General features: G+C 34.1%; 1 protein-coding gene and 1 pseudogene across 1 annotated transcript in view; one reads left to right on the top strand and one right to left on the bottom strand.

Moving 5' to 3' along the window:
• The window catches only part of LOC123656189 (metabotropic glutamate receptor 2-like), a 122,874-nt gene that overhangs the window by 74,053 nt on the left and 24,845 nt on the right, over nucleotides 1-23,976 (top strand). Inside the window, exons 8-13 of the mRNA XM_045591893.1 lie at nucleotides 7,975-8,081; nucleotides 9,457-9,606; nucleotides 13,892-14,025; nucleotides 17,531-17,697; nucleotides 19,521-19,679; nucleotides 23,469-23,631. Of these exons, the coding sequence (XP_045447849.1) occupies nucleotides 7,975-8,081; nucleotides 9,457-9,606; nucleotides 13,892-14,025; nucleotides 17,531-17,697; nucleotides 19,521-19,679; nucleotides 23,469-23,631 (880 nt within the window). The remainder of the gene's footprint in view (nucleotides 1-7,974; nucleotides 8,082-9,456; nucleotides 9,607-13,891; nucleotides 14,026-17,530; nucleotides 17,698-19,520; nucleotides 19,680-23,468; nucleotides 23,632-23,976) is intronic.
• On the bottom strand, nucleotides 20,417-20,535 carry LOC123656780 (annotated as a pseudogene).

The following is a 23,976-nucleotide window of genomic DNA, read 5'->3' as shown; positions in this document are numbered from 1 at the left end:
CATTGAGGTCACGCAAGAGACTCGTATTATACCCTGATTCACGAGGAGACGGTTGAAAAGAAACAAATTGAAAGTGAACTAAACACTGAATTTTAAACTAGAAAAATACTGCAAGCAAATATAAGTCTTAGTTCAAATCCTTTCGAGTGGATAATTCCTTGCTAATGACGTTGTCTAATATCTTGGATGTCTTCGAATTTAGTGTACCAAGATCCCACTTAATTAAACCCCTTACCTGTCGGTGAGGAAATCCTTTAAAGTTCTTGTTTATGTCAGGCAAAGTAATTAATTTGGTATTAGGTATATAATGTCTGTAATTTATATGTTTAACGGGACATTCGTCAAATTTGATGGTGGTCATTTTGAGTTCAGCACTATCGCACCTCTTGTATTAGTCAAATTTTACTTTTAAGCCATAGTATTAATGACTATGAAAGCTTAAGAACTTACATTATAATTGGCCATTAAACAAAGTGAACTGAACTAAAAAGTTTCAAATACACTCTGCACTTTTTCAGAAGATTCGAACTTCGTCACCACGATATACTCGTATTCCTAAATTGTGGGTTAGCAGACACATTGAATCAAATTGCATGTATTCCAATTATCTATGCCTGACCTACTAGTCAAATCTTTTGCATAAAAGTTAGAACATTTTACATTGTTGAAACACTTGTGCCTTAACCAAGTAAATTTGTGATTTTGAACAGTACAACGTTTGCAGGTTGTTTCAGTACAGTTGAGAAAATTCTCATAAATTGTTGCACTTTATATCGTCTCGCTATCATTTTCCATCGCTCACAAGACAACAAGCTTGAAACATTATAACATTTATATTTTCAAACTCACATATTTACAACTCGAGCGTAAAACGAAGACTATATTTCTCCGAACAGATTTATCTACAAAAAACATTAAATTCCGCAAAAGCGCTGTAATTTACCATCTTTTCCTTGCGTTTTACGATTTTTCTCACCCTTCCCGACCCGTCTCAATGATCACCATTTGTCAAGGTACCGAGGAGTTTTAGAGGTTTCTTTCTATCCTTAAATTTTTTGTAACCGGTTATCTTGAATGAGAGTCAAATATAAGTAATGATCCCAATTTAAAAGATAAAAATTCGACGAAGAAATATAGCTGACAATTTGCGTTGTCATGTTTTATAACCGTTATATGTTCGGTTCGTTATGTGTTTCATTATTTTTATCTAAATCGAGGACAATATTTTTCTATGGATGAAAGATTATATTTTGAAAATGCTGCAAATGACTCGGCCATTCCTTTTATATTGAACTGAGGTAGGTCACAGCCGGAAATATCCCGTTCGAAATATGGAGCAGCCCAACTGGGATAGTCCATTAACCTTACAGAAACTAAACTAAACTAAACAATACTGTTTCCAAGCAGTATTGTGTTCTTGTTGGTGAGTAAGGTGACCAGAGCTCCTGGTGAGAATGGGGATAGAGTCGGCAACACGCTTGCAATGCTTCTGTTGCAGACGTCTATAAGCTACGGTAATCGCTTACTATCAGGTGAGCCGTATGCTTGTTTATCGACCTAGTTATTTAAAAAATATATTGATTAGATTTTGTTAGGTAACAAGGTTTGAATGACATAAAATTTAAACAATTCACCAGTAAAATTGAATATTAGGCAGAATTTAGCACGATGTTTTGAAGGGTCAGCAAACATTAGTGTACTTAAAATAAAAGTAGATTCGTATATAGAACTAGATTTTTAAGCTTAGATTTTAATTATAACACAATAAGCATGGTTAACTTATACCGCATATACTACAATTTGACGACATACTAAAGAATATAGCCACACCCTCTCTTCCCGTGGGTGTCGTAGGAGGACTAAGGGATAACACAGTTTCACTACCATCTTGGAACTTAAAAAGCCGACTGATAGGGGGTAATAATCCAACTGCTGACTTTGAAATACACAGGCCAAAGACGGGCAGCAGCGTCTTCAGTGCGACATAGCCAGCTCTGCGGTTACCAACCCACAGCCCAGCGTGTTGACTATGGGCAAAAAACATGAGTCACGCCATTTTCGGCGCTAACTTATGGAGGCCTATGTCCAGCAATGGACTGTATTAGGCTGAAGTGATGATGATGATGATTATGATGATGATGAAATATAATAGAATAAACACAAATATTTTATTAGGCATGACCGTCCTACATTCCTACGGTAGGCAACATAATGCTTGTGTTTTAAGTTACAGCTGACTGATGTACCTTAATATTACACACACAGAAAAAACTGCCACGAAAATATACGTTGTTGTTAGAAGTTACCATTAAATTGGGAGAAAAGTGAAAACTTGTATACACAACCAATTTAAATTTCTCTACGCTGCAAGTGTTCACGGAAAACGAAAACTTATATAATATGATGTGACGAAATTGAATGTCATATTCGGGCGTCTTTCCCGAGTAACTTAACTATCTATTCAAAGATGTTTCGTGTATACTATAAATGTTTGATTTTACCCTAACTTTTTTTCACATATTTTTGGTATGTTTCTTTTTTTTCTTCAATTCAATTAAATGCTGTAGCATTACAATACAATTTGATAATTTAATTTGCTAAATATTAAATAATTTAAATAAAATTAATAAATTTATTGTTTCAGTAATCTTACATGACAATATTTTTTTTAATCTGTTATAAAATTGAAGCCAAGTAAATTAACAATTATTAGAAATTGTACTAAGAAAAAAAAATCACTCTTAAAACGAAAAAGATTTAAAAGTAATCGTCCGCGGTACTAATTTGACGACGTCACTCATTACTGATCTAAGAAAATACCCAATTTCATCTTACTAATGTGCTCCTCAAAATTGAGATAATACAATTAAACTTATATCATTGTACCGTGGCTGAAATGTTGAATTACCGCAGTCTATTTAGCAGGCACTCGGTCAAGTCAAATCGACACGTTAATTGTGGTCAGAACCATTTTGGGTAGAACAAACATTTTCTTACCGCCGAGTTCATTATCGCTCTATATATGGACAGGTGTGTTACCTTGAAGGGTAGAAGCTTGTTAAATAAATTCTTAAGATTTGAGTCGTGGGGGCTACGGAATATTAGCATGGATTATTTGGGGTAAGCAGGTTGGGCACAGCAAGAAAATTATTCTTCAAAATCTGAAACTGTGAAAGTCCCTCAACCTCTTCGAAGATCACAACCATATAATCATGCAGTCAAGCAGTGTTATAAACTATATGCCGTTAGACTCGGCATCACGCTTGTTATGCTTCTGGTGTTAAAGGAGTGTGTAGGTTATTGTAACCGCTTACCATCAGAAGGATCTTACGCTTGCTTATGGTGTCCGCGTGGAATTGAACAAAAAAGTTATTGTTCAGTTTGCAAACTGAACAATAACTGTTTTGTTATAAAATAACTAAATTTCTAAAATAAAGGTAGCCTAAGTTACTCCTCATTCAATCAGCTAACTGCCAGTGAAAGTCCCGTCAAAATCGGTCCAAACGTTTCAGAGATTAACCGAAACAAACAAACAGACAGACAGATAGACAAAATTGTAAAAAATGTTATATTGGTATATGTACCGTGTATACATCCATATGCATTTAGTAAAAAAGCGGTTATTTTAATATTACAAACAGACACTCATTGATAAAGTAAAATGTAAATATATTCATTTCAGTTTTTAAGGCGCTCTTATTTTGTAATAAAACTTGAAGTCCAAATCAAATTTCCTGAAGGAAATTATAGATCAGTGACAGGTTAAACAGGAAGCAATTACTGCCTTTATATCACTTGGAAGAGGGAAATTAAATTGAAGTTCAAAGATTTCTAAATGTTCTGAAACTTAAAAGAGATCAAAGAAAATTAATTGTAAATTAATGTATTATATATGAATGTAATTATTTTTTAGGCATATTATTATGTAAATAACGTGCTCTCCGAGGCATGGTTGTTACGGAACCACGATCCCACTAATATGCTGACGTACCAAACAGATGGAATGTTCCCAGGCACCTCAAGAGTTTCTCATATTGGCGGAGTTCTCCGTATTAGCCTTTCAATGCCCCATTAGCCCAAAAATTAGAAATTTTTAATTTTATTAATTGTATAATTATTTCGATCACTTTTTATTCCCACTTCGAATAAAGTAGTCGTTAGTCTTAAGAATACTTGTATTAATTTAGTATTAATAAATAATTATAAATTATTCGGTTTTTTTCGACCTCCTGACTGCTTCAAACGTAATTCGGTAGGGAGATCCACAAGGATTGCACAAATACCCAGACCACGGCAAACACCTGTATGGCCAAAACAAATGTTTGTCGTGTGCGGGGATCGAACCCGCAACTGCCAGCGCAACAGGTACAATCCATGGCTGTAACCGCTGCGCCAACGCGGCGGCCCGGTTGTTATCATGTACACCTGATAGCGATTGTTACTCATAGTAGGGAATATATCCGCCAACCAGCATTGGAGCAGTTATGCTATGGGATATTACAGGCTGAAGCGTTATGTAATGTATGTATGTTGTTTTCAATTGCAGTGTGCCTGTTATATGTTACAAATGTTTCCTTTATAGACGGGTTGTCTGTAAGAAATCACTGTCAGTGATAAGACTGCCTTTGCACTTTATTCCGTATGTGTTTTTTTCTTTTCTTTTTAATGTTCTTATTGTAAGTGTACAATCTATACATTTAATAAAATGTTAGGAAAGTCAAAACTGTACATTGAATATTTTTTTAAAGAATACTTGAGGTGTGTGTGAAGAATTTTTGTCTGTTTGTCTGTTTATCTGTATGCATGTCCGGGATAAACTCATAAAGTACTACACGGATTTACTTCAAATTTGAAACGAATATTATTAAGGAGTCGGGTCAATATATTGGCTACATATTATCACGCTATCACCTACGGGGAACGAGCAGTGAACCTTTATTTCTTCAACGCATTCTCTAACAACATGTAATCTAACGACGCATATTTGAATGTTGTTGTTATTTTGTAATAACCATGCTATAAGCTAGCTTCACACTATAAATAAGGACACTTTGTAGTATATTTAGTATCAACATTGCAGCCGTGCGAACCCGGAGCGAGTCGCTAGTAAAGTATAAATAAATAAATAAATAAATAAATAAATAAATAAATAAATAAATAAATAAATTATTGATTTTACCTATTATTTGTTTAAATCGCAGCGATCAAAAAGTGTTATAAAAACTAAAAAGGTGCCTTAAAGATTTTTTTTTGATTTGACGGTCAAATATTTGAAATTAAAATTTAAAATTTAGCTGTGTACCCAATTTGAAAAATGTAAAACGATATCACCTTAAATCACAAGCAAAAAAAAAGCCAATACCAAAATACCATTTACACATTCAAACAATTGGTATTATGTAATTCAAGTTGTCATTAATACATTGAAATCGATCCCGGGATTATGTTGTCTCGTGTCCGTCACGCCGTTGATCACGAACATAATCGAGGTATTAACATGACACGGGGACGGTACACTTGACCCTTCTTATCTAACACTGATGACATATGACTGAGTACCCAGCGTTCATGTATGTATTATGAATATTATACTATTCTATATACAGCGGCAATACATACAAAATATACATATATTTACACCTTATTATATTTACATATATTCGAAAATCAATAAAGGTAAACGTGGCTAACTAGGGAAGTCCTACGTCTAAAAACTGGTTGTTAAAACAGATAAAACTGTCATTAATAATACAATTACAAGTAGGTAATATTTTTTTTATCATTTCATCATTATCATCATCATCATCACAGCAGCCTTTCGCAGTCCACTACTGGACATAGGCCTCCACAAGTTCTCGCCAAAAATGGCGTGAACTCATGTGTTTTGCCCATTTAACTGTTGTGATAACTGAGCTATGACAATGGTTTTTGATTTGATGGATCTGTCTCCATTCGAAGTAGCAGAATAGCTATATAAAAACATTGGAAAGTTGACGAAAAAGCACGTGTGTGCTTTAGACCACACGACTGAAGTAAAACTTCTTTAGTTACCCCTACAGTAATATACGAAACGTAACTCTCTCTCTTTCTATCTTTATATCGTTACTAACTTTTTTTTATATATATATCACTAGGTCGGCAAACAAGCGTACGGCTCACCTGATGGTAAGAGATTACCGTAGCTTATAGACGCCTGCATCACCAGAAGCATTGCAAGCGCGTTGCCGACCCAATCCCCAATCCCACCAGGAGCTCGGGTCACCTTACTCACCAACAGGAACACAATACTGCTTGAATACAGTATTATTTTGCTGTGATCTTCTGTTAGGTCGAGGTACTAGCCCAGTCGGGTTGCTCCATATTTTGAGCAGGAAACTTATATCTGAGATGGAGCTAAGGAAGTTTTACTTCATTCATGTGGTCTAAATCACACTCTTTTTTTGCAGTATATATTTCATTTAAAATAAACGAGTAAGCAAACGATATGATGAATATCCTATTTCACCTGGTTCAGAAACACAAACAACACAATTACAAACGCCTGTACCAATCTAATATATAAAATTCTCGTGTCGCGGTGTTTGTAGTTAAACTCCTCTGAAACGGCTTGACCGATTCTCATGAAATTTTGGTGCATATTGGGTAGGTCTGAGAATCGAAAAACATCTATTTTTCACACCCCGAAGTTATAAGGAGGGGGATTAGGGGGGTTAATAACAAATATGGCAAAACAACGTTTGCAGGGTCAGCTAGTACTTACATATGTATGTCATATATAAAGACATCTGCCATTTACTGAATTTGTACAGGTGATCGCTGGCACATGAGCCATACGTTGAGAGCACTACGCCAACACGTTGTTAAAAGAATACGGCAATTAGCAACTAACAACTCAAAGTCATTACTCAAAAGAAAACAGTAGTCAATTAGGGGCATTTAAAACTCAGGAGCAGTATAAATACCCCTCTTCGGAGGGTATTTGAAAAGATAATTAACTATAATTCTCTCAAATACATCAAAGTATCTTTTTAATATTATTACGTTTCATTAAAAATGTAGTTAAAGAAGATTAAGGCCTATTATTAATATTTTTCGTATAATGTCGCTTTTAAATTTTGCAGGAAATTAAACTTAACTGTAAGCTGATGACTGACTTACACAGCGTTATTCACCTTCAATAAACAAACAAAGGAACTAACGAAATTATTATTTACAGTATACACTCATAAAAATTGTATTAAATAACATTAGCTCCCCGGAGCAGACTTCCCGGTTTTCCGCAACCCTCATCCAGCCTACACCGGCAGTCTTACGTAGATCGTATTAAATAACAATACCCATTAATGTAAATATACAAACCCAAACCCAAATAAAAATAAAAATTCTATCGAGAAGTTTATTGGAACGAAGTTTCTTACGGCAGGCTTGAAATTTGGCTAGGCGAGCGAACTGAAAAAAATGTGATACTAAAACCGTAAGAAAAATATATAACGGAAGTGACGTAATATCAGTCACACGACTGTATAATATGACGTTTGTAAAACTAAAATATTACTAGTAAACTTTATTTTTAAATTATTTATGTAATTTTATACCGTCGACAAAAATAAATAAAGACATGTTTTTTATTTCACTTAATAGTTGAATTATTATTATTATTATTATTTTGTTTGATTTATTTTATTTTACGCTATTGGTTATTGTCTAAAATACTAAATTTCCTAAATACTTTTATGTACTTAATTAAAAACCAATCAACAAAATTAAAAAGAACTAGTAAATTTTTTTTTCAAATTGTGTTGCTTATATACTATCCGAAGGAACTTCGTTCCTACCTGGTGGCCCATGATACCACATAACTTTTTTTTTTTTAATAATCTTTTATTACAAATGCCTAAGACACTTTCATCTTATCCGTGTATTGACGATGCAATGATCTTTAGTAGCATATTAACTCAATTATATTTGTTTCAGAGACATGCATATGGAGGTATGCGGAGGAAGACATGGTCTGTGCGACGCCATGCGACCTACTAGTGGTGCTGATCTTCTACGATTTTTGAGAAAAGTTAATTTCACCGGTAAGTATCATAATTTAACTTATTTTAACGTACTTCAGTCATTATTGGAACGAAGTTCCTTACGGCAGGCTTGACATTTGGCTGGGCGAGCGAACTGAAAAAAATGTGATACAAAAACCGTAAGAAAAATAAATAACGGAAGTGACGTAATATCAGTCACACGGCTGTTTCTCATATTATAAAACTAAAATATTACTAGTAAACTTTTTTTTAAATTATTTATGTTTTTTTTTTAATGTTACTAGGTCGGCAAGCGTACGGCTCACCTGATGGTAAGCGATTACCGTAGCTTATAGACGCCTGCAACACCAGAAGCATCGCAAGCACGTTGCCGACCCAATCCCCAATCCCCGCCAGGAGCTCTGGTCACCTTACTCACCAACAGGAACACAATACTGCTTGAAAACAGTATTATTTAGCTGTGATCTTCTGTAAGGTCGAGGTACTACCCCAGTCGGGCTGCTTCATATTTTGAGCAGGAAATTCCTGCTGTGCCCTACCTCGGTTAAATATAATTTTATATTGTCGACAATAATAAATAAAGACATATGTTTATTTATTTCACTTAATAGTTTGCATGATTATTATTATTATTATTTTGTTTGATTTATTTTATTTTACGGTATTTGTTATTTTCTAAAATACTAAATTTCCTAAATACCTTTATGTACTTAATTAGAAACCAATCAACAAAATTAAATAAAAATCAAGAACTAGAAAATATATATAAAATTCAAATTTTTTTTTCAAATTGTGTTGATTCTATACTATCCGAAGGAACTTCGTTCCTGCCTGGTGTCCCATGACACCACATAATTTTTATTTATTTATTTATTTTTCCCCTTTTTTCAAACAGTTCCCTACTTATTTGGCTTTTCAAATTTCGTTATTTGAAAGAAATTTTTATATAGCGGGCTTTAATAAATAAACGTCGATATTAAAAAATATGCTAAACATTCAAACTTAAAACATTGTTCATTTTTGCTATATAAAAAGTAATACATATATAATACTGCGTCTATGTGATACATGTTCCAGCATGACAATATATTTTTTTAATTAAAATATCAAAAGGGAATACGTTTTGATATTTCGTACCAAAAATATCGTCAACTAGAAAAATCCCGATATTACTTACTACTTACTTAATTGACTAGCCCGATGTCGCAGTTTGTAGTGACCCTGCTTTCTGCTCCGGGGCTTGTGGGTTCGATTCCTACCCCAATATATATATATGAGTTTGCATTATTTATATATATGTTTATCAAAAAAATGTAGCTATACCAGTACAAGCATGAAATTGCTTACTTTGGGAACAGACGAATGTGTGTGTATGTTGCAGATTTTTAGTTATTTCTTATTTACTTAATTTTAGGTCTCAGTGGAGACGAGTTTCATTTCGACGTGAACGGCGATGGACCAGCAAGATACAACATTCTGCATTTCAAGCAAGTGTCAAGAGGTGTCTACCATTGGGTCAAGGTGGGGCAGTATCTAGATGGAGCACTGCAGTTACATCTTAATGGTGAGGATTTTGAAATTTATTAATATATATAAGACCAAAGTCGCAAACCTCTGATAGCTATGTAGATCGGTCTCATGATAAGATCTCAAAAAAATAGAAATTCTAATCGCTAGAGACTATGTACACCAGCCCAATGTTTGGGTTTTAAAATAAACTGAAAATATTAGAGTAATTAAAAAAAATTCTGATGTCAATTATGTATTCGGACATCGCACTTGAACTTTTAACAATATGACAGAATCTGCAACTTTTTGAGGTGAGTAAAAAGACTGTATACTTTTATAGAAACCCCGACCGCAGTAATGACTGCAACATCTAATGTTTAAGATGTTTGCCTCTCTTTTTAGAAAAAGTCTCATAATTATTCCACATAAATTATATATCATTTTATAGATAATTGCTTGCTCTACCGGCGACGATGACTAAAAATTTGTTATTGCTCTTTTGTAAATTAATTAGTTATTAAAATTATATATGTAGATATACATTGAGACACAACTTCAACATGATTGACGATCGGTAAATGTTTTTTTTGAATTTCAAATCAACTCACGTATAAATATTGTTTTGTTATTTTGTAAAGTGACAATTATTATATTTATTTGGTGTAAATTATCCACAAGAGTATAGCTAATTTGATTATATTCTTGTTTTTGATAAACTGTGTTGTGTGGCTACGGCACCAAAGAATATAGCCACCCCCTCTCTTCCCGTGGGTGTCGTAAGAGGCGACTACGGGATAACAAGGTTCCACTACCACCTTGGAACTTAAGAAGCCGTCCGATGGCGGGATAACCATCTAACCACTGGCTTTGAAATAAATACACAGGCCGAAGACGGACAGCAGCGTCTTCGGTGCTACAAAGTCAGCCCTGCGGTCACCAACCCGCCTGCCCAACGTGGTGACTATGGGCAACACACATGAGTTCACGCATTTTTGGCGCGAACTTGTGGAGACCTATGTCCAGCAGTGGACTGCAATAGACTGGAATGATGATGATGATGAATGATGATTAACTAAAACAACATATCTTCCGATTACCTCAATTTTAATTTTTTTTTCGGGTGATATCCAGGAAGCCCTGGTAGGCATTCTTAGACCGTATGTCGGCTTCAGCACTTGGGGGTGCAATACCGATTAAAACCTCTATGGGAGCCTTCAGACCTAAACTTTAAAATTAGGAACAAGTGCGTTAGTTAGTTATTTAGTAAATCAACTTTTATAGTTCGCTATTAATTTCTGACTTAGCTACGTCTGTATACTTAGGGAACCTAACATCATTAACAATGTAATCAACAGTTATGTAGTTAGTCGTAATTTAACGTCATCCAAGATAATGGAAATTAAGCTTAAATAATATATTGCACAATTTAGTGTCACAACGTTTGGTCAAACGGCGAAACTGTAACATTAACTGCTTCGTGTCTGTCTCTGTTTGTTTCTATAACAAGTAATTAAATAAATAATCATAAATGAATAAATAAATAAATTAATATCTACACAATACACACACGGTCATCTGTTCCTAAAGTTAGCAACTTAATGCTTGTGTTATAGGTAACAGCCGACTGGTATAGCTACATTTTTTTTCGATAAACTACATATAAATAATACATATATACATAAATAAATATATATATTACACCTAGACTCGGGGTGGGAATCGAACTACTACAAACTGCGCCAACGGGCTAGTCAATCAGTAATTACTATCAACAGTGAGAAAGCTTAAAGTATACAAAAAAAAAATAAAAAAAATTAAGCTTTAGTTCAGAAAAGTTTATTTTAAAACATTCGGCCAGCTTCACTCACCTTTTGATTGTTACAGTTTTTATGCTTAGACATTCGTGGTTCAAATTTACTTTATTTTAAAGAAAAAAAAAAAAAAACAGATTTCTTGAAGCTGATAATTTTGCTACCATATACATATGGTCGATACGATGGCTATCAGTTGACTTTTATTACAACTAAGACCGACGACTTCACGTGTCATCCAAATCAAGGTGGTATACACACAGACCAGACCAGACAAATATCCTTGTATTCAAATAAATATTTCGATAAGTATAAAAATTAGCTACAATCATATAGCTACCACTAACATACGAATAGACAGACACTAGACTCGACATTAGATTTTAAGACGCAATGCTCAAAAATCGAAAGAACTATTTACTATATTACTACAGACTGTACATATAGCTTAATTATTTTTTTTGTGACAATATCCATAAATTCTTCGTTAAAAATTCTTGCCTCAATCCGTACCACTTGAGAAAGGTTATTAGCGGGCACAGGAGTCTGAATGCCGCCTGATCAACTCGCCGTATCTGATTCCCGTAATTGCGAATTTAAAAGACGGAAGATCTTTACCGAAATTTACCGAAATTCTAATTTAATCTTCTAAATTTAAAACGTGAGAAGCGATCTAATTTACTTTTAATACAAACTTTATTATCAGATTTGATTAGCGCGTAAGTGTTTTTTGTTATTAAAAAAAATACATTACAAATATACACATACAATACATATAAATATTACATTGGGTGTTACTGAACTAGGTTATTTTGAGATCTTTTTTTAAATGAAATTTAAGGGCTTTATCGCAAGAGCGATTATGTCGCCCTGGTTAGAAGACTAAGATCAATTATTACATATACATAACTTTTCTCTTATCCGCCAACTTTATAACATTCGGGCCACGTCTGAGAGTGGGTCAGCCAGAATACTACATCTTCCCAACTCATTAATAAAAGAACATCTATCTCTGATGTCCTTGTTCCGGGCACATTCTATCAATATCTGGTATGAGTCATCAACAACATTACAGACGGAGCAATTCAAAGATGTAATTTTCCGCATTAGAAATGAGAATTTATTGCATGGAATGTGTCCGGAACGAAGCCATTTTTAGATCACCTAGTAACAATGGACATATAAACGAAACCGGATTCCCGATTTTGGACTTTTTTATTATAACTTTACGCACTTATCACTTAAACAAACGCAGTAAATACTAGGATAGTAGAAAATAAAAGGAGCGCGTCCGTGTGTGTTGGTATATGAGAATGTATGAGCAGGTGTTTGTATGTGCTTAAGCGTGTGTGCGTAATAAAATAAAGTCGTAATACCCTCATAATTAGGTTTAATAGACATTAAGGATTCTGTTTGTTTTATTACACGGATGGGTTTGAGTTCGTCCGTTTTGATGTTTATACAATGGCATTCATGTATTTTTGATGATGTTATAGCATTATTATTTTTGGATTGGAATATGAACCTTTTTTACATTTGTTAAAAATTATTACAGTATGTCATAAACATTTAAATAGTTAAAACGTTTGAACAGTTAAATTTGTTAGTAAATGTGCTTATTTTTTTTTTTTTATATATAACTAGGTCTCCAAACAAGCACACGGCTCATCTGATGGTAAGCGAATGCCGTACTCTATAGACGTTTCCAACACCACAAGCATCGCAACCACGTCGCCGACCTTACCCCCAATCAGTCCTGCTATATATCCTGTTCTGCCTTACCTCAGTTTAAACTTCTTTTTTTAACTTTGTTTTATTAATTTATCCTATGAAATTTTAGATGTTAAAATTAGATCGACCCCACATTAACCGGCATCCGGCGTCTGGCGAGGAGCGAATATTTTGATATTATTGTTCGGAAATTTCTGGCTCTAATATAATTTTTCGACCAGCTACAGTAAACATATGTGTAATGATTACTCTGACCCTATGAAACTATATCAAGAACAAATTATTGTAACTTTATGATTTAACTAGCTGTGCCCACGACTTCCTCTGCGTAGGATTTAACCGAAGCTACTCCTTATTACACCAGCTGCCAGTGAAAGTCCCACAACAGTGGGGTAATCAAGCCAAGAGCATCGCAATCTTCGTTTTAATGATTTTTGCAAATTCCTTCACAATCCCGCGACGTGTCAACGTTTCGTCATCTTTACCGAATTGCTGTAATGCTGCTTCAGGATGCCGCGCCAAACTTTCTTTTCTCATCTGTATTGATGGCTGTCCGAGACATTTATATATAACAGATTTTTTTATGCAAATATCTTTGTTATATTTTCATTCTTCACAGATTACTAGACAAAATTAAACGTCAAAACTGTAACTGGAAATGTCAATAGAAATAAACATGAGATTGTCGCTAACAACCCCATTATTTAACAGATCCATTCGTTGAGTCATTAAGGCTATCATTGATTTAGTGGTATAACAAATACACATTAATTGCAATAAATATTTTGTCAAACACAGAAATCCAATTTAAATGGGGCGAACGAAGACCGCCAGAATCGGTGTGCAGCGCGGAATGTGAGCTGGGGCAAGCCAAGCAGTACGTGGAAGGGGAAAGCTGCTGCTGGCATTGTTTCAACTGCACTCAATATGAGGTAATCGCTTTTTATTAACGTCGAAACATTACCAATCGTTTTGGCACCAATTTTCTCAATTTAAAGAGCGTTTTCATTTACGTTACAAATGGTCTGGCGACCGAGTATTTACATACACGCCGTATTGGCTAAGATTTCAATGCCTCTTTATACGATTAAGTCTGTACCAACCCACTGCTGGGCATATAGCCCTCTTGTTCTATGTAGGAGAAGGATTTTAAAGCTTCAACCCACCACGCTTCTCCACTGCGAATTGGCGGATTTTTGAATTTTACTCCTTAAAAAACAAAATAACAACCGTGGTATGAAAAAAGCATGAGGTGACGGCGTGACAGTGACGCTGAGATCGGAGTTTTAAAGCGCCTTAAGCTGTTTCTTTAAAATATGTATTTGTAGGTATAATGGTATACCAGAATTTTTATACCAATATATAGTTTTTTATTAAAAACTTAAAAAAACTTATTTTTAAAAAACAATTATGTTTTGATGGTAAATATTTCCAAACTTTAATAATTGTCAACCTTTTTTTTGTTTTTTCCCAAATATAGTATTTATAATCCTTGTTTTATTATTGTGTTGTCATCTTTGTATACAATACACTAGTATTATTTAATTTTATGTTTTCGCTATCTGGACGCAAAGTCTGATTATGTAACAATAAACTAATTTTTGGGGAAGACACTGTGGCCTGTAACACAGCTTTTTTAAGCTAGCACGGGTCGCAGGGCTTCTTGATAATGTAAACTACATAATTTGAGCAAATAAAAACTATTTATTATTTATTTATTATTATTATTATTTTATTATATCATAATATACTTAATAATAATTATATCGTCATTATAGTTAGTTGTAGATTAATTTAATTGAACATTTTTATTTCTGAATACCACATCATCAGGACATCATCATTATCAGGACACAGTTTTAAACGCAGAAAAGATTTTTGCCCACTCGTCCTATGGCGGAATTTTTCAAGCCCAAATTAAATTACTATTTATTAATAAATAAACGCCCACACTCAACGATACCTATAAAGATGCAAATCCTGGTGAACGTCTAGAAACAGTCGCACAATTACACACAATACAATCATCAACATCAGATAAGGGGGCGTCCATAAATTACGTGAGGTGTGTTTTTAAATTTTCTGTTCCTCCCTCCCCCCCCCCTCAAGTGACCTGTCGTGAGATTTTATTCAACCCCCTCCCCCTCCCAATCTCACGTGAGATTTTTCAAAATGCGGGTTTCTTACGCAAACGCGTTGGATTGTTATTGTAAAAAGAAAAAAAAATTGGCTTCGTGCTTTTATTTACGACTAGTTAAGACTAGTAATCAATATTGCTGAGATTTTAATTATAAGTGTAATAAAAATTTAACAATAGAATACTTAAATAATACTTTTCAATCAGAAAACAAATTGCGTGATATTTGCCGAGGCCCCCTCTCCAACGTAAGATTAGATGAGATTTGACTCGATCCCCTCCCCCCTTTTAACGTATTTTATGAACGCCCTCTAATAAGATCCTCTTATTTTATAATAAAGTGTCAAAAAAACAAAAATCTAATTTCGTAATCAGTGGTATACCCAACAAACCCTAAACCCCAACAAATTATAACAATATTAGTCCAAATACAAATTTTATTATAGCTTAAACGGATTAAAGCCCAACAATAATTAGTTTTCGGATATTGATAACGAAACCATTAAATTAGAATGAATATTTGATGTTTGTATAAACTATTTACATTAGATTTAGCGGATGGCGGGAGATTAAAAATGAATAAGCCTCAGAGGATGTTTAGAGGATTAAGATAAATCTACCCTGAATCCGCCTTAATTATAGTGACTTGGGTTAATTTAATTTCAGAGGATTAGTTTACGTAGTAATATTCAGTTAGCGATGTAGATTAAGCAGATAAGTATATAAAGTACCCTACGAGTGCTTCCTTGTTATCTCAGATTAATAGAATTTCAAGATTTGAGCTGTAATGACTTCCCATTTTGGAAGATATTTCTTATGATAACGTAAAAGTTTGCAAACAATCCAGTGAGTTTCTTTGTCTTTGACTCACTTTGGAATATAAGTTCTTGAACTTCCACGGTCACTATGACCTCAAGAGCCCCTCAGAGGATTATTCCTGGTGTCTGCAATGTCTCTGTGACATTGTGAGTATCGAACTGGAAATCGTGGTAAGACCCGTAAAAATAAAAGTGTTCATTTTGGATACGTTTGTCAGACAAATGTTTGTCAAGGTCGAAGCGTTTGTGTTTTATGTGTTTTCAGACGTTTATCCAAAAGATTAAAATTCCACGAATACCTCTCATTGACGTTTATCTGGTAATGTTTGTTTGCAAAATAAGCGCGTCGTCACAAAAAGTTCCGCAGTTAATCTCATATTCACGAGTGTCGTTAATCGTAGGCTTTGGGTAATGTTGTTATTTAGACACATTTAAATGGGTTTGAAGAATATAGACACCCCCTCTCTTCCCGTGGGTGTGGTAAGAGGCGACTACCCACCCCCTATAACAAGGTTCCACTACCACCTTGGAACTTAAGAAGCCGTCCGATGGCGGTATATCCATCTAACCGCTGGCTTTGAAATAAATACACAGGCCGAAGACGGGCAGCAGCGTCTTCGGTGCTACAAAGCCAGCCCTGCGGTCACCAAACCGCCTGCCCAGCGTGGTGACTATGTGCAACACACGAGTTCACGCATTTTTGGCGCGAACTTGTGGAGGCCTATGTCCAACAGTGGACTGCAATAGGCTGGAATGATGATGATGATGAAATAGGTTTGGAAACAAGGATAAGACACGATACTACCAAACGAAGCATAGAAGTAAGCGACGCTACCATTCTTAGAAGTTTTTTTGTTCTATCACTTACTAGTTTTAGATCGCAATGTCACTCGCTTAAATTTCAAAAAAAAATTAACACTTAAGTATTATAAAACCCTTCCTTGGTACATAGACTATCCAAAAAAAAAATATTGATTCGAACCATTACCCGAATTCAGCGCGTTAAAATAAACAAACTCTTCAGCTTTATAATATTAGTACAGATAAATAGGATCTTCCAAATAAAATTATTTTTATTGCCAATATTGACAAACAAAGATGTCACCAGTATTAACAAAAGAATTGAACGTGTTAAACGGGAGCCACCACATGAACGCGAGCCAGAGTCGACTTAAAAATATGACTTAAACTAATAAATACAATTTTTAAGAATGGGTATATTGCAATAAAAACTTATTATAAAATTTTTGTAAATAAGGACTTTTATACTGGCCCCATGGACTAAAGAAGTGAGGCCCAACTGGTGTCCCCTATAGCGTTCAACGTGTTAATATGCTATATTCAGCGTAATGTATTATTATAATTTTTAAATGACACACATTTAAATAAACTAAAAATATATTTTAATAAATGTTCGATTCGAAAAGTACTACTAATTATTGTTATTATTCGAAAATAATACATTTTCTCTATTTAACACAGATTCGATCACCGTTTATGGAGACAGCCTGCATGGTGTGTCCACGGGGCACACTACCGGATCCCACCAGAACAGAATGCAAACCCATCCCAGAAGCTTATCTAAGACCTGATTCGGCTTGGGCGATTGGTGCTATGTCGTTCTCATCTGTAGGAATATTGCTGACTGCGTGAGTGCACTAAATAAAAATTCCCTTTTTTTATTATTGACTAAATTTAATGATTACTAATATGAATACTTAAGCAAAGTGGGAAACTACAAAGGTTTAGTTATACCGTCTCCAATCTTTCGATTATAACTAGCTTAAAGGTTATTACTACTATACTAACTATTTAGAACTTGAAATCATTTCATTTAAGTTTGGCTTACGATTCACTCTATAATATCCCACAGCTAGTCATAGGCCTCTTTCTCCATATAGGAGAAGGATCAGAGCTTAATCCACCATACTGTTCCACTTAGGGTTTGCGGATATGTATAAATATGACTAACGATCGCTATCAGATGTATATGATAACAACCAGGACCAACAGCTTATTGTGCTCTCCGAAGCACGTTAGAGAGACTCTCAAGGACCAAACACCCAAAAACTCGATCCCGCAACCGCCATCGAACCCGCAACCGCCAGCGCAACAGTCACAAACCAATGTTGCAAACGCGTTGCATCAATGCGTTATACAGTAAAAGTAACACATAAAATATATACTTGATAATAAATAGTAACAAAAAAATTTCTAAATAAATGGTTTTTGATCAGTAAAAACAGTGTTTACAGTCTTATATCAAAGAATTGTATGAATATGAAATGTTAAAAACATATTTTTAATTAAAAATTGCTTCTCTCGTTATCAAGATCGTTATTATATTTATAATACTTTCATAACCAAGAAAATATTACCATCTCTTTGTAAAAATAATTATAAAAAAAAAAACGTGATCGCAAAATTCTCATAAAAACAACTATAAAGAACCTTAGCGCTTCAACATTATACGGTAAATTCACATTACAGTAGAGAGAAACAGCAAAGAATAAATGAACGCAAGATAAAATATACTTTGTGAAAAAAATCTCTATTATAATGGATTTTATTTTTATCCACCGGATCAGTTCGTTAGCTGCACAATATTGAACCTTTTATACGATGTACAGTTAATTAATTGTTCCACGCTACATGCCTTTAGTTAATATTTTAACGGTAGAAGCTTGTATTACAGTTGAGGTTAAGTGAATGAAACAGGATGCGACATGTATATTAATGTTTAATTGGGAGTATTCGATGTTAAATAATTCAAAAAATCAAAATCGAAAAGCACTTCATTCAAATATGCTTCGAAAGTTATTTTATATCGTCACGAGTTACAATTAATCTTCCTCCACTACTGGATTCTTTTTTCAACATACATCTTATCGTCACGAGTTAAAATTATAATCTTCTTCCACTACTGGACAAATTTACGTCAAACATCATGTTCACACGTGTGACGCGAGCTTAAAACTATATTCGTTTTAATAAGTTAATTATAAGTAGTGTAAAGCTACCACCGATTCGAAATGTAGAATCAGAAAGGAATCGGTAAGAAACTCCGCAGTTACTCTTCAACTTAAATCAAAAAACAAATTATAACAAAATTTTATAGATATTTACAGCGCAAAACTTTAAAAACTTAATAGATAATAAATATAGCGTAAATATGCGTTAATGGCGCAAAAAATGCTGGCAGTATTTCCCTGTTGAATCAGTCAGTCATAGCCTCCATGAGATGTGGGACCAATTCTTTCAGACAGATATTTTAGAACGGGTTTAGATATTTCAAAAGATCTTTGATAGGAGTCGAACACGTAGAATTATAAGTACTTATTTTAGACAATAATGAAACAAAACTGTTGTTTTTTTTTTTCTTTTTTTTCGAATACATTAATTGTAATTCAACAGGAGAAATAATAATTGTTATTGTGATTAATACGGTTTCGTAATTATACGTTTTTTTTAGGTTTGTATGCGGAGTGTGGGTCCGTCACAGTTCGACTCCTGTGGTACGTGCGAGTGGGAGGGAACTATCTTACGTCCTTCTTGCTGGCATCCTAATGTGCTACCTTGTGACCTTCGCGTTGGTCTTCCGACCTACGGACATACTGTGCTCCATTCAGAGGTAAGTTCAGACTGATGGCTTATGTCTAATTGAAGGATTATTTATTTTTTTCCCATCATCCCATTAAATTTTAGCGATTCCATGCTCTTGATCTTCTTTTTCATTAAGCGATGTAGGTATTTCACTTGTAATATTTAAACCGAAGTTTTTTCTAAATTATTTTTGAAGTAAAACTTCTTTACGCACGCTTGACTTGACTTCTTGACTAGCGTTACGAAAAGTGTAATCGGGAGAAGCAAACGGAGGTTCAGCGGGAGATATAAATTAGTGAAGATATAAAGGGAGAGAGTTACGTTTCGTATATAACTGTGGGACCTAAAGAAGTTTTACTTCAGCCACGTGGTCTAAAGCACATTCTTTTTTTTTCTAAATATTCAGCTATTACCTTATTACAAGCGTCAATGGCTCTCGTAGCATCAGCACTAGTAGTGATGGTTAGCGGCTACAGATTCAATTTTAAAGTCGTCTGATATCTGACAAAACGATTACTTAGTCTTACATTGTGTTTGAAAATCTATGAAATACCCGCTTACTTTACATACACTGAATCTGAACTGTCAAATTCTGTTTCTGTAACAGAAAAGCTTAGCTAGGCATAGGCATATACTTTCCAAAATAAAACTAAACAAAAAAAAATTGCATGCGTACAAAGTACCCATGTCAGAAGTGAAACTTCTTTGGCAAACTAATTGAAAAAGAAACTAATTAAAAAAAGGAAGTGAAAAAAAAAAACAAAAATCCAACGTCACGCGGTGTTTCCAGGTGGTCACTCATCCAAGTACTGACCGCGCCCGACGTTGCTTAACTTCGGTGATCGTACGAAAACCGTTTTATTCAACGTGGTATGAACGTTTAAAAATTCGTGACTCGTGACGCTGTGACGCGTTTGATCTGTAAAAAGTTTACCCCTCATGTGCCTAAAAAGTTTCACTTCAAAAAGGTTTTGTAATTTTCTTCTTGTTTCAACAAAATTTATTGTTGGCAAGCAATTTGTAACTCAACAGAATACTTTGTTCTTGAATAAAATTAACAAGCTACTTAACAATTATATTAATCTTTTTGGTAACTTAAATACTCAATTATGGAAGAAAACTTTGTAAGAATTTATTTAAATGAATTCGAAGTTAAAAAGTTATTGCTATTAAAATATCATTTTCGTTACTAAAATAATGTAAAACGCGGTGGACTGAAAAGTTAATTTAATTGTTTATTACCAAGTAGTTGCATCCGTGATTTTTTTCATGAAGACTACACTTTAGCTATCATCTACCTTTTCTAAAAAAAAAACCAAGTAAATGGCTAGTCTAAAGCTAAAAAGATTGTTGTATACAACAAGAGTGAAAATAAACAAATTGAAAATGAAATATCCTCGTGGTCGTCTATTTCTACAGTTGGCGACTCATTGCCTTTTTTAGGTAACAGCCGAGTAAGACACATATATTTATATAAATTGTATTACTATACAATGTAGTAGTCGTTTGGGAATTGAACTCACAACTCTGTAACAGACAACAGATCTACCAACTGCGACAATGAACTAGTCTTATATTAAATGACTCACTTCAGCCTATCGCAGTCCACTGCTGGACATACCCTCCCCAAGTTTGCGCCAGACATCCCGGTTTTCCGCAATCCTCATCCAGCCTACTATCCTATATTAAATAATGAGAACCATTTTTTCTTCTATTACATAAATAATGCCATTAATGAATTTATGTTAATATCTACGATTTTATTTTTGTGTTTTTTTTTTACATTAGGAATTCTAAACATTTTTGAATATCATATCAAAAATTGACCGCTCCAGCGGGGTTCGAACCCGCGTCTCCGACTGACCGTGTCGGCGCTCTAGCCAATTAAGCTATGGAACGATATACCCGCTGGATCGAAATTTTTGATATGATGATTTTTATATTCGGTATAAGCGAAATTTATGTTTATATTCGCCTCGTTTTTACACAATGTCCAAAATTATATTTGTCACACACGCTTCTATCAAAGCTCGTACCTGATTATTGATTTCATTTACACATTTTCTGTTCAACCGTGTTGTAATATCCGAAAGGAAATGCCCTGAATTATATTTATATCGATATAAATCAATACGTATAATAAAAGTGGACGATAATATCAAATTTTATTACATCAATTTTTACCTTTGAATTTTCATGACATTTGATATTGGCTCTGATTGAAATCTTGTCTGAGTGGAATCTATACATGTAAGTGAAAATGAAATAATAAAATTTGGATTATATTTTTCTCTGTTATATTGTATTAATTTTATTTATATGACATTTCATTTTGATTTTACTTGACTTATACATATTTTGCGATTATTTGTAATTTTTACTATAAATATTTGTCTAAATAATAATAATAATATATATATATATATTACGCGATTGTTATAAAATTTATTTGTTCAGAATTTTCAAGTATTTGTGACTAGTGAGAGATATATTTTAATTTTGTTAAGAATATCAAGAACTGTCCCACTTTTTAAATTTTCTTACTTTGACTTCGTCTCGTGTTAACGATAACGTTTACACTACTTCACTGTACTCAACACGGCATGCTTCTTCACTGCAAGTTGCCGGTAAAAATAAAAACAGAATTTCATCCAAGAGGTAAAGTAAAAGTAGATACATTCCGTCTCCCGTAAATACATGATGATTTTTTTAACAAAACTTTTAAAATTCATTTTAAAATGTACGTGTTTTATCCTTGGTCTATTTTGACTCCACTGTAAACGTAATAACATCATATTCAAGCTATCAAAAACAATTTTCAAATCAATGTGTCACAATGATAAAGCGTATTCGCAATTCAATTAAATTATAATATCTGCAACGCGTATCATTTATATGTATTTTCTGTTAATAATCGGATCAATTCGAAGATATATTATCATGCTTGGTTTTATAAATTCCAACCAAACTATCTATACATATAATAAAATGGTAGTTTTTTAAAAAAATACTTGGGGTGTAATCTGCAATCGACACCGAAGCCAAAAATATAGTTTTTAGAATTTTTGTCGGTTTGTCTGTTTGTATGTATGTCCGAGATAAACTCAAAAAGTACTGCATGGATTTACTTTAAATTTGGCACAAATATTATTAAAAAGTTGGGTCAACATACTATCACGCACACGCTACATATTATCACGCATTCACCTACCGGGAACGAGCAGTGAACCTTTATTTCTTCAACGCATTCTGTAACAACGTGTAATCTAACGAAAAATATTTGAATGTTGTTGTTATTATGTTAATAACCATGCTATAAGCTAGCTTCACATTATAAGTAAAGACATTCTGTAGTATATTTAGTATCAGAATTGCACCTGTGCGAAGCCGCGGCGGGTCGCTAGTACCCAAATAAATTACAAAGTGGCTGGAGTGAACTAATTTAGCCTAATTCAGCCTATAAACATCTGACGGATGTGCTATATAAAACATGGATTGCAGCTCAGTCCACATCACATGCTACTCCACTGTGGCTTGGCGAATGATTCAGTTAACAGTAACGATTTCTGTTAGATATCTATGACAACAGATGTGACTGATAGTATTACGTGCCCTTCTAGGCAAGTTTTAGAGGAATATAATACTTAATGACTCAAGTTACCTTTGTGACAAAAAAATATCTGTTTAGGACATTTTAAAGACCTTAAACCTAGGCTTTATCATAGCTATGGTTCTTTTATCTAATCGCTATCACAAATTTTCTTTATTTTGAATGTCATATTTATTTCAACCTATTAACAATGTTCTTCTCTTCCAGATTCGGCACTGGGTTCTGCTTCACAGTGGTGTACGCGGCTCTCCTCACCAAGACTAACCGGATATCGAGAATCTTCAACGCCAGCAAGCACTCTGCTAAGCGTCCTATCCTCATCTCACCGAGCTCGCAGCTCGCGATATGTGCCGCTCTCGTGTCCATACAGGTTAGACTTTAATTTATTTAGAATTGATTTTATGACGATACATGGGTGCAATTGTCAGAAAAGCGGGTTGGGCTGGTGGTTGCAGATTTGATCCTAATTATTGGACAACGTTTCTATAAGCATATAGATTGTGCTGGATAGTTTGTGCTTCTGGACAGGAGTAAATTTTTGTATGAGGAGTGTTTTTTGGCCTAAGAATTTACCCAAAGACTGTCCTCTTCTATCTGAATCATCAGCCGCCTGATAATAAGCTAAATTGTGAGCGGTTCAGTAATTATATCATTACTTATTGTTACAATTTTTTTCTGACTATTCATTTATCCAGTCATCAATTTTGTTCACCCT

This window comes from Melitaea cinxia, chromosome 9 (assembly GCF_905220565.1).
Source record: "Melitaea cinxia chromosome 9, ilMelCinx1.1, whole genome shotgun sequence".
Taxonomy (NCBI): Eukaryota; Metazoa; Arthropoda; class Insecta; order Lepidoptera; family Nymphalidae; genus Melitaea; species Melitaea cinxia.
The sequence above is the reverse complement of the archived record's forward strand: the minus strand, read 5'-3'. Positions and strand labels throughout refer to the sequence as shown.